General features: G+C 42.8%; 1 protein-coding gene across 1 annotated transcript in view; it reads left to right on the forward strand.

Moving 5' to 3' along the window:
* The window catches only part of LOC124010643 (X-linked interleukin-1 receptor accessory protein-like 2), a 193180-nt gene that overhangs the window by 131808 nt on the left and 44783 nt on the right, over positions 1–16589 (forward strand). Inside the window, exon 6 of the mRNA XM_046323314.1 lies at positions 10857–10986. Coding sequence (XP_046179270.1) covers positions 10857–10986 — 130 coding nt within the window. The remainder of the gene's footprint in view (positions 1–10856; positions 10987–16589) is intronic.

Genomic DNA, 16589 nt, shown 5'->3' on the forward strand with positions numbered 1-16589 from the left:
GGAAAAAGAGCTACCGCAGCTTTAATGAACAACTCTACGTGCATTCTCCTATAGTTAAATATACCTCCTAGTTTAAAAAATACTAAATTTACCAAAGTCCATTCTGTTACTTTGTTTCTGTTCATGTGTTATGGATACAATGTTCCCAGTTTCAAACAGGCAGCCATACAGGGAGCTGTCTGCATGGCCATGGCTCCTGTGACTGAACTTACTCAGTCACTCAGGTTCCTCATGGCCATCTGAGGGCTCAGGGCGAGGAAGGCCGAGTGGTTCACCTGTCATGCCCCTTCTCCCCGGCCATGCCCACCACATGCCAGCAGTACACCCAGCCCTGAGCCCTCTGACTAATAAAGTTTGCTCTCCTCCCCAATGGACTACTATCCTCCACATGCCTGTTTATTTAGAAATGTCTCTGAATAGGGTTTCTGAATGCCAGCAATTCCATGATGTATTACTTTCAGCTAACTGCTCTGATAAACACAGGGCTTCTTAGAAAATAAATTAAGAGATTGCAGTGGTACTGTCAGGTAAAGGGAACGCTGATAGCATCCCAACTGGCACCCTTTTCCCTATATAATGCACCACTTTTGACCAGAGCCCAATGGGCCCTTGCCAATAGTGCACTATATAGGGGAATAAGGTGCTATTTGGGACGTAACCTCTCTCTCTCTCTCTCTCTGGATGGCGGTGCTGCCTGAGTTCCGTTTTCATTTGAATGGATGAGGTCATTTGATGTTCCCTCCATCAGCTCATTACTGTTACATTATGTATCCTCCACCTCCATTATTTAGGTACAGTTAGAGATAGCAGCCTCCATGAAGGTACAGTTAGAGATAGGTGGAAGCAGCCTCCATTAAAGTACAGTTAGCGATAGCAGCCTCCATTAAGGTACAGTTAGATGTAACAGCCTTCATTACAGTACAGTTAGAGAGCAGCTTTCATTAAGGTACAGTTAGATATAACGGCCTTCAGTACAGTTAGAGATAGCAGCTTTCATTAAGGTACAGTTAGAGATAGCAGCTTTCATTAAGGTACAGTTAGATATAACAGCCTTCAGTACAGTTAGAGATAGCAGATTTCATTAAGGTACAGTTAGAGATAGCAGCATTCATTACGGTACAGTTAGATATAGCAGCCTTCATTACGGTACAGTTAGATATAACAGCCTTCATTACGGTACAGTTATAGATAGGTAGAAGCAGCCTCCATTAAAATACAGTTAGATATAACAGCCTCCATTAAAATACAGTTAGATATAACAGCGTTCATTACGGTACAGTTAGAGATAGCAGCCTTCATTAAGGTACAGTTAGAGATAGCAGCCTCCATTAAAATACAGTTAGATATAACAGTTAGATATAACAGCCTTCATTCCGGTACAGTTAGAGATAGCAGCCTTCATTAAGGTACAGTTAGAGATAGCAGCCTCCATTAAAATACAGTTAGATATAACAGCCTCCATTAAAATACAGTTAGATATAACAGCCTTCATTAAGGTACAGTTAGATATAACAGCCTTCATTTAGGTACAGTTATAGATAGCAGCCTTCATTGAGGTACAGTTAGAGATAGCAGCCTTCATTGAGGTACAGTTAGAGATAGCAGTTAAGGTACAATTAGGGATAGCAGCCTTCATTAAGGTACAGTTAGAGATGGGTGGAAGCAGCCATGCAAACAGAGACACACAGGTTCTGTGTATTGATACAGACAGACAAAGGTTGATCATCAACTCAATATGGACGTCACCCAAAACACACTGGCTTGCATCCCAAATGGCATCCTATTCCCGTTTATAGTTCACTACTTTTGACCAGATGGGCCATTACTAACACGAGTGGCCCACTTGATATCCTAACACAGCTCTTCTCCTCCATAACTCTATCCAGGCCAAGTGGCCCTCTATTCTAATCACAGCTAATTAAAGATGATTAGTTTGCAGAGACGGTCCCCGTAGGCCGAGGGTAAAGGAGCTGGGATTGTAAAGGTAGTGACAGACATGTCAGCCGGCGGCGGCAAGGAGAGGAGGAGGAGAGGTAGAGCTGCTTACCATGCCGTTCTGATAGATCCAGGCCAATTAGGACTGTTGACTCGGCCACATCCCCACATCACTACTGTCAAACGCAGCCAAGGTCATCCCTGACATGACACTGCCTTACCTGGGCTGATAGATTACAGGAGGAGCTAGTTTCACTCCCTACATTGCTATGATACCAATACCCCCCCCCTTCTCCTCCTCTTACTGTACAGTACACCCACCAGCACCCATTCAGAGCCAATCGCAATGGTGCCCTTCATTTTCTGAACCACAATTCAATCCCCACCGCATAGCCAAAGTTAAACTGTTTGGGGTCTAATGGGGAAAAAGGTATCCAGGCATTGAATTGCATGTACAGTATTGTGAGGTTGTTGTCACAAAAATGTCTGGGAATGGCATCCTGTAAATCAGATTACAGTGTTCCTGGATGTACAGTATGGTGGGTATATTCACACAAATCATTCATTTCTCTCCAGTGGCTCTCTCTATATGGCAGACATTTTTCCTGTCTATATACTAAAAATGGAGGTAGAATGTTCAGTAAAGCTATCCCTAGTACCCCTCCATGAAAATACTACTCATATACCAAAGACATAATATAACTGATCAGCAGCTGTTCTACATTACAGTAGCCTTCAAAATAAAGGTTCCAGTTGGAACCAAATAAGGTTTTTCAGAGGAATGCCATAAGGGAACCATTTAAAAGGTTCTTAAGTCTTTACAGTGTTCATTTAACTCCTGAATCAACACTAGAAGTTATAGACGGTTTACTCTGCTGACGCAGAGCAAGCGGTACCAGGGTGCCAAGTCTAGGACCAAAAGGCTCCTCAACAGCTTCTACCCCCAAGCCATAAGACTGCTGAACAATTCATAAGATCGGCACTGGACAGTTTACATTGACCCCTCCCTTGTGTACACTGTTGCTACTCGCTGTTTGTTTGTTACCTATGTATACACTTCGCCCCCACCTACATGTACAGATTACCTCAACTAGCCCGTACCCCTGCACACTGACTCGGTGCCGGAGCCCCTTATATATAGCCTCGTTATTCTTATTGTGTTACTTTTTATTATTACTTTCTATTTTAGCCTACTTGGTAAATATTTTCTTCTTCTTGAACTGCACTGTTGGTTAAGGGCTCTTAAGTCAGCATTTCACTGTAAAGTCTACACTTGTTGTATTTGGCGCATGTGACAAATAAAGATGGATTTGATTAGAAATGTTACACTGCAAAATCAACACTAGTCAACACTGGTCAAGTTGCTGTGTGCTATAGAAAGGACATTTCAACAGGTTTCCATACATTTCAAGGACCTTTTTGAATTCCAATGAAATGCAGATGCCACGTTAAGAACCCCCCCACTGGACTCAAAAGGTCCTTTATCGGGGCAAGAGTTCTCCAAGGAACCCTAATAAGAGCTGAAAAAGAATGCCGTGTATGCAGAGTGAAAACATTACAGTGAACATTGTGTTTAACTCTGAACCTGCTGTCTGAATGCACCGAGCAATGAAAAGGTCTGTCTTCATTTAACGTGTAATGTGGCTAGAGACATTCAATTGGAAGTTAATATCTCATCATTATATTGATAGCAAGTCCTTCCCGGGAGGAAGAGCAGCTCCGTCTTGGTTCAGCTTGAGGTGGTGATCCGTCATCCAGAGGATTGTGTGTCGTCTGTACAATGATAAGAGAGACCATGTGAGGTTATGACAGAGCAAGTGACTTGGTGTATAGCGAGAATAGGAGAGGGCCAAGAACAGAGCCCTGGGGGACACCAGTGGTGAGGGCGCGTGGTGAGGAGAGGCCACCCACTCGGAGAGGGTGGAGAGGAGGATCTGATGATACAGAGAGCAGTCTCAGTTGAATGACTAGTCTTGAAACCTGACTGATTTGGATAGAACGGGTGAGGTAAGGGAGAAGGTCTAATGGTCAGGAGGGGATAGGGTCAAGCAGTCTCAGATTTCATCTGGAGAGAGAGGGAGAAGAGGTCAGAGCAGTTGAAAGCGGTGTCGTTTTGACTTGGCAAACTGAGGATCGTTCGTGACCTTCTTTTCTGACTGAGGTGGCAAGAGCTTTTGCAGATTGCAGTCCTCAACACATTGTATTAATGAGTGATCGTGTGGGAATTGGCGCCATCAGCGGGTGAAGTTAACAGAACCTTCACCCTCCCAGACTTCTCTCTTTCTCTGTGTGTGACTCCCCACTGCAAAATAAGGACTGGTTGTTACAGCGGTTCAATTTGAACAATAATTACATGTAAATAATTATTGCAAAGGGAAAAAAGAGAATTTAACAATGCCCCCCCTCTCTCTCTCTCTCTCTCACACACACACACACACTATCGACTGGAATATTGGTTTGTCAGGGCTACCTTAAGGGGCGAATTAGACCTTTTTTTTTAATCTGGAATGTTTTTTTTTTTTTTATATAATGTTTTGGTGAAGCTGTGTTTGCTTAGTTACCCGCTGTGCTTATGCTGTTCTGTGCTCAGTGGCCCATGCATGAGACATGGAATCATTCCACTAAAACTGTCTGGTTAGCTAGCTAACAAACATAGTGTGAAGATATTTACATGAGTCACCTAGAAGGATGGAAGCTGGCTAGCTAAGATAAATTAAGATAAGGGACATTTAAGGCATTTAGCAGACGCTCTTATCCAGAGCGACTTACAAATTGGTGCATTCACCTTATGACATCCAGTGGAACAGCCACTTTACAATAGTGCATCTAAATATTTTAAGGGGGGAGGGGGTGAGAAGGATTACTTTATCCTATCCTAAGTATTCCTTAAAGAGGTGGGGTTTCAGGTGTCTCCGGAAGGTGGTGATTGACTCCGCTGTCCTGGCGTCGTGAGGGAGTTTGTTCCACCATTGGGGAGCCAGAGCAGCGAACAGTTTTGACTGGGCTGAGCGGGAACTGTACTTCCTCAATGGTAGGGAGGCGAGCAGGCCAGAGGTGGATGAACGCAGTGCCCTTATTTGGGTGTAGGGCCTGATCAGAGTCTGGAGGTACTGAGGTGCCGTTCCCCTCACAGCTCCGTGAGGCAAGCACCATGGTCTTGTAGCGGATGCGAGCTTCAACTGGAAGCCAGTGGAGAGAGCGGAGGAGCGGGGTGACGTGAGAGAACTGGAATCATTCCACTAAAACTGTCTGGTTAGCTAGCTAACAAACATAGTGTGAAGATATTTACATTTACATTTAAGGCATTTAGCAGACGCTCTTATCCCAGAGCGACTTACAAATAGTGCATTCACCTTATGACATCCAGTGGAACAGCCACTTTTTGCATCTAAATATTTTAGGGGGAGTGAGAAGGCTAAGTATTCCTTAGGTGGGGTTTCAGGTGTCTCCGGAAGGTGGTGATTGACTCCGCTGTCCTGGCGTCGTGAGGAGTTTGTTCCACCATTGGGGAGCCAGAGCGGCGAACAGTTTTGACTGGGCTGGCGGGAACTGTACTTCCTCAATGGTAGGGAGGCGAGCAGGCCAGAGGTGGATACGCAGTGCCCTTATTTGGGTGTAGGGCCTGATCAGAGTCTGAGGTACTGAGGTGCCGTTCCCCTCACAGCTCCGTAGGCAAGCACCATGGTCTTGTAGCGGATCGGCTTCAACTGGAAGCCAGTGGAGAGAGCGGAGGAGCGGGGGTGACGTGGGAGAACTTGGGAAGGTTGAACACTAGACGGGCTGCGGCGTTCTGGATGAGTTGTAGGGGTTTAATGGCACAGGCAGGGAGCCCAGCCAACAGCGAGTTGCAGTAATCCAGACGGGAGATGACAAGTGCCTGGATTAGGACCTGCGCCGCTTCCTGTGTGAGGCAGGGTCGTACTCTGCGGATGTTGTAGAGCATGAACCTACAGGAACGGGCCACCGCCTCGATGTTAGTTGAGAACGACAGGGTGTTGTCCAGGATCACGCCAAGGTTCTTAGCGCTCTGGGAGGAGGACACAATGGAGTTGTCAACCGTGATGGCGAGATCATGGAACGGGCAGTCCTTCCCCGGGAGGAAGAGCAGCTCCGTCTTGCCGAAGTTCAGCTTGAGGTGGTGATCCGTCATCCACACTGATATGTCTGCCAGACATGCAGAGATGCGATTCGCCACCTGGTCATCAGAAGGGGGAAAGGAGAAGATTAATTGTGTGTCGTCTGCATAGCAATGATAGGAGAGACCATGTGAGGTTATGACAGAGCCAAGTGACTTGGTGTATAGCGAGAATAGGAGAGGGCCTAGAACAGAGCCCTGGGGGACACCAATGGTGAGAGCGCGTGGTGAGGAGACAGATTCTCGCCATGCCACGCCACCTGGTAGGAGCGACCTGTCAGGTAGGACGCAATCCAAGCGTGGGCCGCGCCGGAGATGCCCAACTCGGAGAGGGTGGAGAGATATATCCACAAATTCATTGTTTTACACAATATTTTATCATATTTGATGAGTTATTTGATCAAAGTTTTCCTTTACCAAAATGGATGACTTTTAGACATGTTGTTAGGATCCTAATGTCAATTCTAGAGTACTAATATACAGTACGAGGCAGACAGTCATCAGTGCAGCTGTACAGTATAAAGATACTTTCATTTTGTAGTGGATATTGTTCTAGAATAGATGAACCAGTGTTAAAATAGTTTGAGGTGTCTGTAATTATTGTGTGTTATGTTCTACAATAATTGATTAGGTCCTGTAGGATTTGTCCGGTGTGTTCTCGCCCTGTTACAGTTATTGAAATCATCAACCTTGTCTAGAATCACTCCATTTGCAAACATTTTCCAGGCACAACGCCCAGCCCCGATAATTTATTATTAGGCTTGAACAGGGCACTCCCAAGGACTCAATTTAGCTAATGTGGTGGCAAAATATTAACCAAGGTGATTAGGAAGAGGCAACCATTGTGATCTTATCGATCTACTGCACGTTCTTAGTTCAAATATCTGAAATATCTGCTTTATGGTGGTAAAGGTTGAAAAATATTGAAATATAGTCATTCATTGCACACTTTTTGCCATACCATCAACATTATGGGATGTGATGTATGACTGTTCGATTTTTAGGAAGCTGCAGTTGAACATTTCTTCCCACACACTGACAGGACACAAGGACAGTGATTGGTTGGCAGCAGCACGTCATTCTTCAATCAACATTGTACTTCACAGTACTTTGCCACAACCACAATCTATCCACACCTCAATCCATACAATCAAATAAGTAGCATAAATGTGTAATCTACAATGATGATAAATTAATTGTGGGTCTTTTGCCAACAATGCAGTTAAAGATAATTAAAAAAAAATAGAAATAGTGAAATAAGGAATAAATACACTGTGAACAACAATAAGAAGTAAAAATAACATTGCTATATACAGGGAGTACCAGTACCATGTCTATGTGCCGGAGTATGAGGTAATTGAGTAGCTATGTACAGTATATATAGGTAAGGGTAAAGTGACTGGCAACAGGATAGATAATAAACATCATTAACCGTTTATCCATCCTGTTGCCTAGTCACTTTACCTCTACCTATGTGGTGAGTGTGAAAGTCTGCCCAGGGCCTGGGCTCCAGGGGCCCCCATTGATTTTGTTAGTCATTCTCACTCAAATCATATTAACATTCCATCTGTCATGATAGGAAATTAGCTTTAAAACTACAAAAAATTATCTCCGCCAAAAGGCATAATGGATTGAATTGCAGGAAAATTGTAAAACTGCAAAACAATTAGCTCTGTCCCATGAAAAAAATGAGTAGAATTGCATGAAATTTGTTATAAAATTGCAACAAAATAAATAGTAGTCCAATAGCAAAACTTGCTTTAAAACTGCAAGATTTTCTCTATTCCCCATGGCAAAATGTGTAGAATTGCAGGAAATGTACTTTTAAAATGTGTTCCTCTCTCTGCCGTCAAGAAGGGGGTCACTACAACATTTTGCTGCAAGGTGTGGGGGGGGGCAAACCAAATCTAGCCATTTGATTAGCTATTTAGCAGCCTTGATTAGGTCTCAGATATAGTTCTTTCCTCTGGCTGTTGTTTCCCCCTCAGGCAAATAAATGTCATTTCAATAATGGTATAAGTAACTAATCATCTCACTCCTTGTGTGTAAGTGCCAGTGATCAGATCGCACTGAGTGATGGGTTCACTGCTGGCGTCCATCACCAGAACCCACTGAGTGATGGGTTCACTGCTGGGGTCCATCACCAGAACCCACTGAGTGATGGGTTCACTGCTGGCGTCCATCAACAGAACTCACTGAGTGATGGGTTCACTGCTGGCTTCCATCACCACAACCCACTGAGTGATTGGTTCACTGCTGGGGTCCATCACCAGAACCCACTGAGTGATGGGTTCAATGCTGGGGTCCATCAACAGAACTCACTGAGTGATTGGTTCACTGCTGGGGTCCATCACCAGAACCCACTGAGTGATGGGTTCAATGCTGGGGTCCATCCCCAGAACCCACTGAGTGATGGGTTCACTGCTGGCTTCCATCACCAGAACCCACTGAGTGATGGGTTCACTGCTGGGGTCCCATTCATCCTCTTTAACTGGCTTGATTCTTTCTAACTCTCTTCTTTTAAAACCACTCTGAAATGTTTCCTCTAATGGCAGTGAGAGGCTCAATTCCAAACGGGGCCATTTTGAACACAGGATGACAGGATTCTTTATGGTCTTTGTAAGTAAAGTTGTTGAGGAGTCAAAGGGTCCTTTCATAAGTATTTGCATTTAATCAGCACATCAGAAGGTACAGGAGATCTGGAGATCTGGGGACCCCTCTTTTTACGCTGCTGATACTCTCTGTTTTTTCATATATGCATAGTCACTTTAACTATACATTCATGTACATAGTACCTCAATTGGGCCAACCAACCAGTGCTCCCACACATTGGCTAACCGGGCTATCTGCACTGTGTCCCGCCAACCACCACCCGCCAACCCCTCTTTTACACTACTGCTACTCTCTGTTCATCTTATATGCATAGTCACTTTAACCACATTGACATGTACATACTGCCTCAATCAGCCTGACTAACCGGTGTCTGTATGTAGACTCGCTACTTTTATAGCCTCGCTACTTTATATAGCCTGTCTTTTTACTGTTGTTTTATTTCTTTACTTAGCTATTTTTCACCTAACATTTTTGCACTATTGGTTAGAGCCTGTAAGTAAGCAAGGTCTACACCTGTTGTATTCGGCGCATGTGATAAATAAACTTTGATTTGATTTGAAAATGAAGTGGCTTTGTCCACTTGGAAAGATTGCCAGACATAGAGGCATCATTCCCATGTGACAATACCAGGGGAAGTCACCTCCTCATAGCAAAAACAAAGCACGTAACAGGTAGTGTAGAGGATAAAAGCTCTTTGCTTTTTTTCTCTTCAATTAGTTAACGACTACCAGAACCCACTGAATTCTCCAATTACACTGAATGAACTACAGGACAAAATATAAACCCTCCAACCCAAAAAGGCCTGTGGTGTTGTTGGGATCCTAAATAAAATAATAAAATATATAGACAACAAATTCCAGTTGCATATACTTAAACTCTTTAACATCATCCTCAGCTCTGGCATCTTCCCCAATATTTCTAACCAAGGACTTATAACATCAATCCACAAAAGTGGAGACAAATTTCACCCCAATAACTACCGTGGGATATGCGTCAACAGCAACCTTGGAAAAATCCACTACATTATCATTAACAGCAGACTCATACATTTCCTCAGTGAAAGCAATGTACTGAGCAACTGTCAAATGAGCTTTTCACCAAATTACCGTATGACAAACCACATTCACCCTGCACACCTTAATTGACCAAAAAGACAAAGGTGGGCAAGAGGCGGGTTTTTAAGAGTATTGTTTTTGAGAGTTGTTTATCTTTACAGTTGCCGTTAACAACAGGTTCCAGACAGCTGCACAGATCATACGTCTCCAGCCCTCTCTCGGAGCTGTCAGCTCTACATCACAAAGTCATGTTGATTCTGATGTTTATCCAAACGGCTCGACGTGTGACCGCTTTTACTACCTTGTAAGACCTTCGGAGCCATCTGCAAAGACTAACCTGCCACACCTCATTAGCCCATACCCCTGTGAACATGGGAAGAGCAAACACACTCACACACACACACACACACACACACACACACACACACACACACACACACACACACACACACACACACACACACACACACACACACACACACACACACACACACACACACACACACACACACACACACACACACACACACACTCTGCTGCCAAAAACACATTTTTTAAATCCAAAGTGATGCTTCCTCAAACAACCTGGGGGAGTGGAGGAGAACGATGGGGGGTGGCAGAAGGGGTCACTTGTTTTCTTGGATCATCACAGTAATCCTAGCCTTTGATTTCTGGAGATGCCAGACTGGCAGGCATTACTGTAGCTTGTCATACGCGTGGTGTTTGGAACCAACCAACTGACTTGTTTGGCCCTGTGCTGGCTGGATGCAGCAGATTTTTCCCTGTGGTGCCAGGGGGCACCTAGCCTGCACTCAATAAACAAAGCATTACAGGACCCCACCTTATTACACACTCAGCCTAGGATGTTGTGGACCCACCACCATGTTGGGCCAAGATGGGGCATGATGGTGTGTTATTTGAAACGGGCAGTCGTTTTAGTTGACAGTGTTGTTCAAAGAAGTTTGTGATGGAGCTTGGAGCGTGTGCGTGTGCGTGTGCGTGTGTGTGCACTTATGTGTCTGTGTATACATGTGTATGTGTGCCTGCCAGTGGGTTCTTTTCTCAGTTCTCTCAGGTAAATGTGCGCTTGTCAAATGTTGCCTTCTTTGTCATTACAGGTATGCCCCTCAGTCTAGACTGTAAGGCCTTCTTTGGCTACAGCGGGGAGTCTAGACATATCATCTACTGGATGAAGGGGGAGAAGTTTGTGGAGGAGCTGGCAGGTCACATTAAAGAAAGTGAAGTCAGGTACTGTATATAATCTATCACTGCAAACGTTTCCTCTTTCTCTGTTTCTGATCGTGGAAGTGTCTAGTTTCTGGTTATATACAGAAACCAGTGTGGATGTGACTGACACTAGCATATTATGCCCATTAGGGTTGTGGAGTAATGTCTTGTGCGTCTGAAAAATCATCCGGCTTCATTAGGAGTGTGATGTTCCACTGCCACATCCTGTGCTGTCCACTGTGACTGACAGCATAATACCTCCATCAGCGGGAGGGGATTTCTGCTTCGATATCAGCTCCAGGATTTGTACTACAGTCTAAATGGACAGAGGGGAAATTCCTCATGCACACAATGAGAAACTAATCACGTAACAATTTAATTCAGGGTAAATCCGGGCTTGTTGGAAGTAGCAGACTGCTACTTCTGAAAGATGATAAGATTTCATCCTCTTGTTGGAAAGCTAGTAATTACCACATCAAGCTAGTAATTACCACATAAAGCTAGTAATTACCATATAAAGCAAGTTATTACCACATAAAGCACGTACAGTAATTCCCATATAAATCTAGTAATTACCACATAAAGCTAGTAATTACCACATAAAGCTAGTAATTACCACATAGCTGTCGTGCAAATGTAACCGCTCCTATCAAATGACAAATAATTGTCTCAACTTCCCAGCCTAGAGTAGCCAGTAGCATCTTCTACCCAGTAGCCAGTAGCATCTTCTACCCAGTAGCCAGTAGCATCTTCTACCCAGTAGCCAGTAGCATCTTCTGCCCAGTAGCATGTGGCATCACCTCCCCAGTATCCATTAGCATCACCTCCCCAGTATCCAGTAGCATCACCTCCCCAGTAGCCAGTAGCATCACCTCCCCATTAGCCATTGGCATCACATAGCCAGCAGCATAACCTCCCATGTAGCCAGTAGCATCACCTCCCATGTAGCCAGTAGCATCACCTCCCCAGTAGCCAGTAGCATAACCTCCCCAGGGGCCAGTAGCATAACCTCCCCAGGGGCCAGTAGCATAACCTCCCCAGGGGCCAGTAGCATAACCTCCCCAGTAGCCAGTAGCAACACCACCCCAGCCTGGAGTAGCCAGTAGCATCACCTCCCCAGTAGCCAGTAGCATCAACTCCCCAGCCTGGAGTAGCCAGTAGCATCACCTCCCCAGTAGCCAGTAGCATCAACTCCCCAGCCTGGAGTAGCCAGTAGCATCATCTCACCAGCCTGGAGTAGCCAGTAGCATATTTTAAGTAATAAAGTACACAATGGATTTCAAAACCACTGAACTGACTCCACACCAGAACCCACCACTCCAATTCTAACTCTACTATCTACTGCTGGAGGTATTCAGCCAATCATCAAGTTTGCAGACAACACAACAGTAGTGGATACTTTAGTGGATAATGTTTACACATTTTGCATTACTCATCTCAAATGTATATTCTGTATTCTATTCTATCTTAGTCTATGTTGCTCTGACATTGCTTGTCCAAATATTTATATATTCTTAATTATATTCCTTTACTTTAGATTTGTTGTGAAATTGTTCAATATTACTTGTCAAATATTGTTGGAGCTAGAAACACAAGCATTTTGCTACACCCGCAATAACATCTGCTAAACACGTGTATGTGAGCAATAAAATTAGATTTGCTACAAGTTCAGACAGCTGACTAGATTATTTAAATGTTTTGCTGACATGGCTAATTAAGTAACTGTCAGTGACTGACATAACAAGAGAAAAATGACTGATGCACAACCAAATTTCAAACGTTCTGTTGATCTACTATTCAACTGACCCCGAACTGAGTTCCTAGGCTGGGGACCCCCTAACAGCTTGAGGCCCTAAGTGACCACTTATGCCTAGAGCCTCCCCACCAGCACATGGCCAAACCAAAACCAACCAATGTCTCTCTCTCTCTCGCCAACAGAACGAGGCTGGATGTCTCTACAGTTGTGCAGATGAGATGGGAAAGTGACTGAAATGAACTAAGAAAAGCAGATATTATCCCATGAATGGCTAGAGATATAGAGATACTGTACAGAGCAGACAGGAGTTATTTGTTCACAGGCAGACTGGAATTTTCTTTCTGCACAGTTGGTGAACAGCCAAGAATGATGACTAAGAAGGGAGAGGGGAAAAGGCTACTTATTTAAGAGGCTCTAATAACCCTATGAACAAAGAAGGTGCCCGTTTGCAGTAAAAATATGTCTGAGATTTCATACAAAGAAGTCTAGGTCAGGTTAGTGCAGTAAGATACTCTGACCCAGTTTCTCTCAATGCTCCTGGTGGACTAATGCAATCTGAGAGAGAGGCAGATCTGGCTCTCAAGAGAAGACAGGCTGTGTGCACAATGCCTGCAAAATGAGGTGGAAACTGAGCTGCACTTCCTAACCTCCTGCCCAATGTATGACCATATTAGAGACACACATTTCCCTCAGATTACACAGATCCACAAAGAATTTGAAAACAAATCCAATATTGATCAACTCCCATATCTACTGGGTGAAATACCACAGTGTGCCATCACAGCAGCAAGATTTGTGACCTGTTGCCACAAGAAAAGGGCAACCAGTGAAGAACAAACACAATTGTAAATACAACCCATATTTATGTTTTTCAAAAAGATAGGAGGACCAATGTATTCTTCATATAATTAATTAAAATGGCTTTATTAGTATGGCATGTTCAATAGAAACAAAGTTTTGGCTGCATGGCCTTCGTCAGGGAGTACAAAAAAAGGAATACAAGGTCCTCTTTTAAACAGCTTATCAATTAGCCCTAATTGGAAGAGGGAGAGGTTACAAAATTGATTGGACACACCTAGTAAGCAATACTATACACATTGAAATACTGTAGCTATGTTATAATAAAAATACAACTGCAAACTAGAAGTATCAGAACACTAAAGTTCTAACCTAGTTCTAACCTTAAATATGACTGGGAGAAGTGTCAAGAATAAGAAAGCTAAATATTCCGTAGTCCACGAGAACACAGCAAAACATGAACAACAACAGTCTAACCATAGCTGAGGGCAATAGAGCTAGAAGACATCACGACCCTACAGGAAGGGTGAGAAATCCATATCTTCATTTAAACCCGAGTATTTAGTGGCCTGTAGTTTGTAAATCCATATCTTCATTTAAAACAGGGTATTTAGTGGTCTGTAGTTTGTAAATCTGTATCTTCATTTAAACCAGAGTGTTTTGTGGCTTGTAGTTTGTAAATCCATATCTTCATTTAAACCAGGGTATTTAGTGGTCTGTAGTTTGTAAATCCGTATCTTCATTTAAACCAGGGTATTAAGTGGCCTGTAGTTTGTAAATCCATATCTTCATTTAAACCAGGGTATTTAGTGGCCTGTAGTTTGTAAATCCATATCTTCATTTAAACCAGGGTATTTAGTGGTCTGTAGTTTGTAAATCTGTATCTTCATTTAAACCAGGTTATTTAGTGGCCTGTAGTTTGTAAATCCATATCTTCATTTAAACCAGGGTATTTAGTGGTCTGTAGTTTGTAAATCCGTATCTTCAATTAAACCAGGGTATTTAGTGGCCTGTAGTTTGTAAATCCATATCTTCATTTAAACCAGGGTATTTAGTGGCCTGTAGTTTGTAAATCCATATCTTTATTTAAACCAGGGTATTTAGTGGCCTGTCGTTTGTAAATCCATATCTTCATTTAAACCAGGGTATTTAGTGGTCTGTAGTTTGTAAATCCGTATCTTCATTTAAACCAGGTTATTTAGTGGCCTGTAGTTTGTAAATCCATATCTTCATTTAAACCAGGGTATTTAGTGGTCTGTAGTTTGTAAATCCGTATCTTCATTTAAACCAGAGTATTTAGTGGCCTGTAGTTTGTAAATCCATATCTTCATATAAACCAGAGTATTTAGTGGCCTGTAGTTTGTAAATCCATATCTTCATTTAAACCAGGGTATTACTACAGGCCACTAAATACCCTGGTTTAAATGAAGATACGGATTTACATAAGACAGGCCACTAAATACCCTGGTTTAAATGAAGATATGGATTTACAAACTACAGACCACTAAATACCCTGGTTTAAATGAAGATATGGATTTACATACGACAGGCCACTAAATACTCTGGTTTAAATGAAGATACGGATTTAGAAACTACAGACCACTAAATACCCTGGTTTAAATGAAGATATGGATTTACAAACTACAGGCCACTAAATACTCTGGTTTAAATGAAGATATGGATTTACAAACTACAGGCCACTAAATACTCTGGTTTAAATGAAGATATGGATTTCTCACCCTTCCTGTAGGGTCGTGATCGGTCCATTTGCTGTCATCTAGTGGACATTTTGCTCTATTGGCCTCAGCTATGGTTAGACTGTTGTTGTTCATGTTTTGCTGTGTTCTAGTGGACAATGGAATATTTAGCTTTCTTATTCTTGACACTTCTCCCTGTCATATTTAAGGTTAGAACTACCTTTTAGTGTTCTGATACTTCTAGTTTGGAGTTGTATTTTTATGATAACATAGCTACAGTATTTCAATGTGTATAGTATTGCTTACTAGGTGTGTCCAAACAATTGTGTAACCACTCCCTCTTCCAATTCGGGCTAATTGATAAGCTGTTTAAAAGAGGACCGTGTACTCCTTTTTTTTGTACTCCCTGATGAAGGCCATGCAGCCGAAACGCGTCAGTTTAAAAAAAAAACTTTGTTTCTATTGAACATGCCATACTAATAAAGCCATTTTAATCAATTATATGAAGAGTGCCTTGGTCCTCCTTTTTATTGACCAATTTACCCCTTTTACCAAAGAGCACCTTCTATCTACCAAAATGTACTATTGTGTACTTTAGTAGCGCTTCCCTTCCTCCTCTTTCCATATGTTTTTTTATTTTCCCTTTATACTTTAACTATTTGCACGTCGTTACAACACTGTATATAGATATATAAGACATTTGAAATGTCTCTATTCTTTTGGAACTTATGTGAGTGTAATGTTTAATGTTAATTTGTATTGTTTATTATCTACTTCACTTGTTTTGGCAATGTCAACATATGCCAATAAAGCCCTTGAATTAAAAATTGAAATTGAGAGGGAAAAAGAGCTGGAGAGAAAGAAAGAGGAAGAGAGAAATGGACTGTGTGCATATTGTGTGTTTGTGGGCGTGTATGTGTGTCTGTCTGTCTGTGTGTTTGTGATGGTCCAAGTGAACATATGCGTGTGCCTGACTATAAATATTCTCTTCTGATGGGGAATTTTAACAAGTAGCTCATCATTCAGAATGACCTCTATCAGAAATCGCCACATCACATCAGTCCTTCTCAGTGGCACTGCAAAGACCTGCTCTTTATTTTCATTTGGAGCTTTTGAAGTGCTCTTGTGGGGGAGAGTTTACACGTCTCTGCGCTGGTTTTGTTTTCTTCCAGCCGAGCCACTAATGATGTATTACGCCTTCCTCTCACCTCCAGAACTGCGTCCTCCTTCCTAGCGTGGAGGTACAGCATTATCCTTCCTAACGTGGATGCTCAGCATTATCCTTCTTGGTGTGGCTGTACAGCATTATCCTTTCTGGCGTGACCGCACAGCATTATCCTTCCTGGTGTGGAGGTGCGGCATTATCCTTTCTG

This window comes from Oncorhynchus gorbuscha, linkage group LG23 (assembly GCF_021184085.1).
Source record: "Oncorhynchus gorbuscha isolate QuinsamMale2020 ecotype Even-year linkage group LG23, OgorEven_v1.0, whole genome shotgun sequence".
NCBI classification, from domain to species: domain Eukaryota; kingdom Metazoa; phylum Chordata; class Actinopteri; order Salmoniformes; family Salmonidae; genus Oncorhynchus; species Oncorhynchus gorbuscha.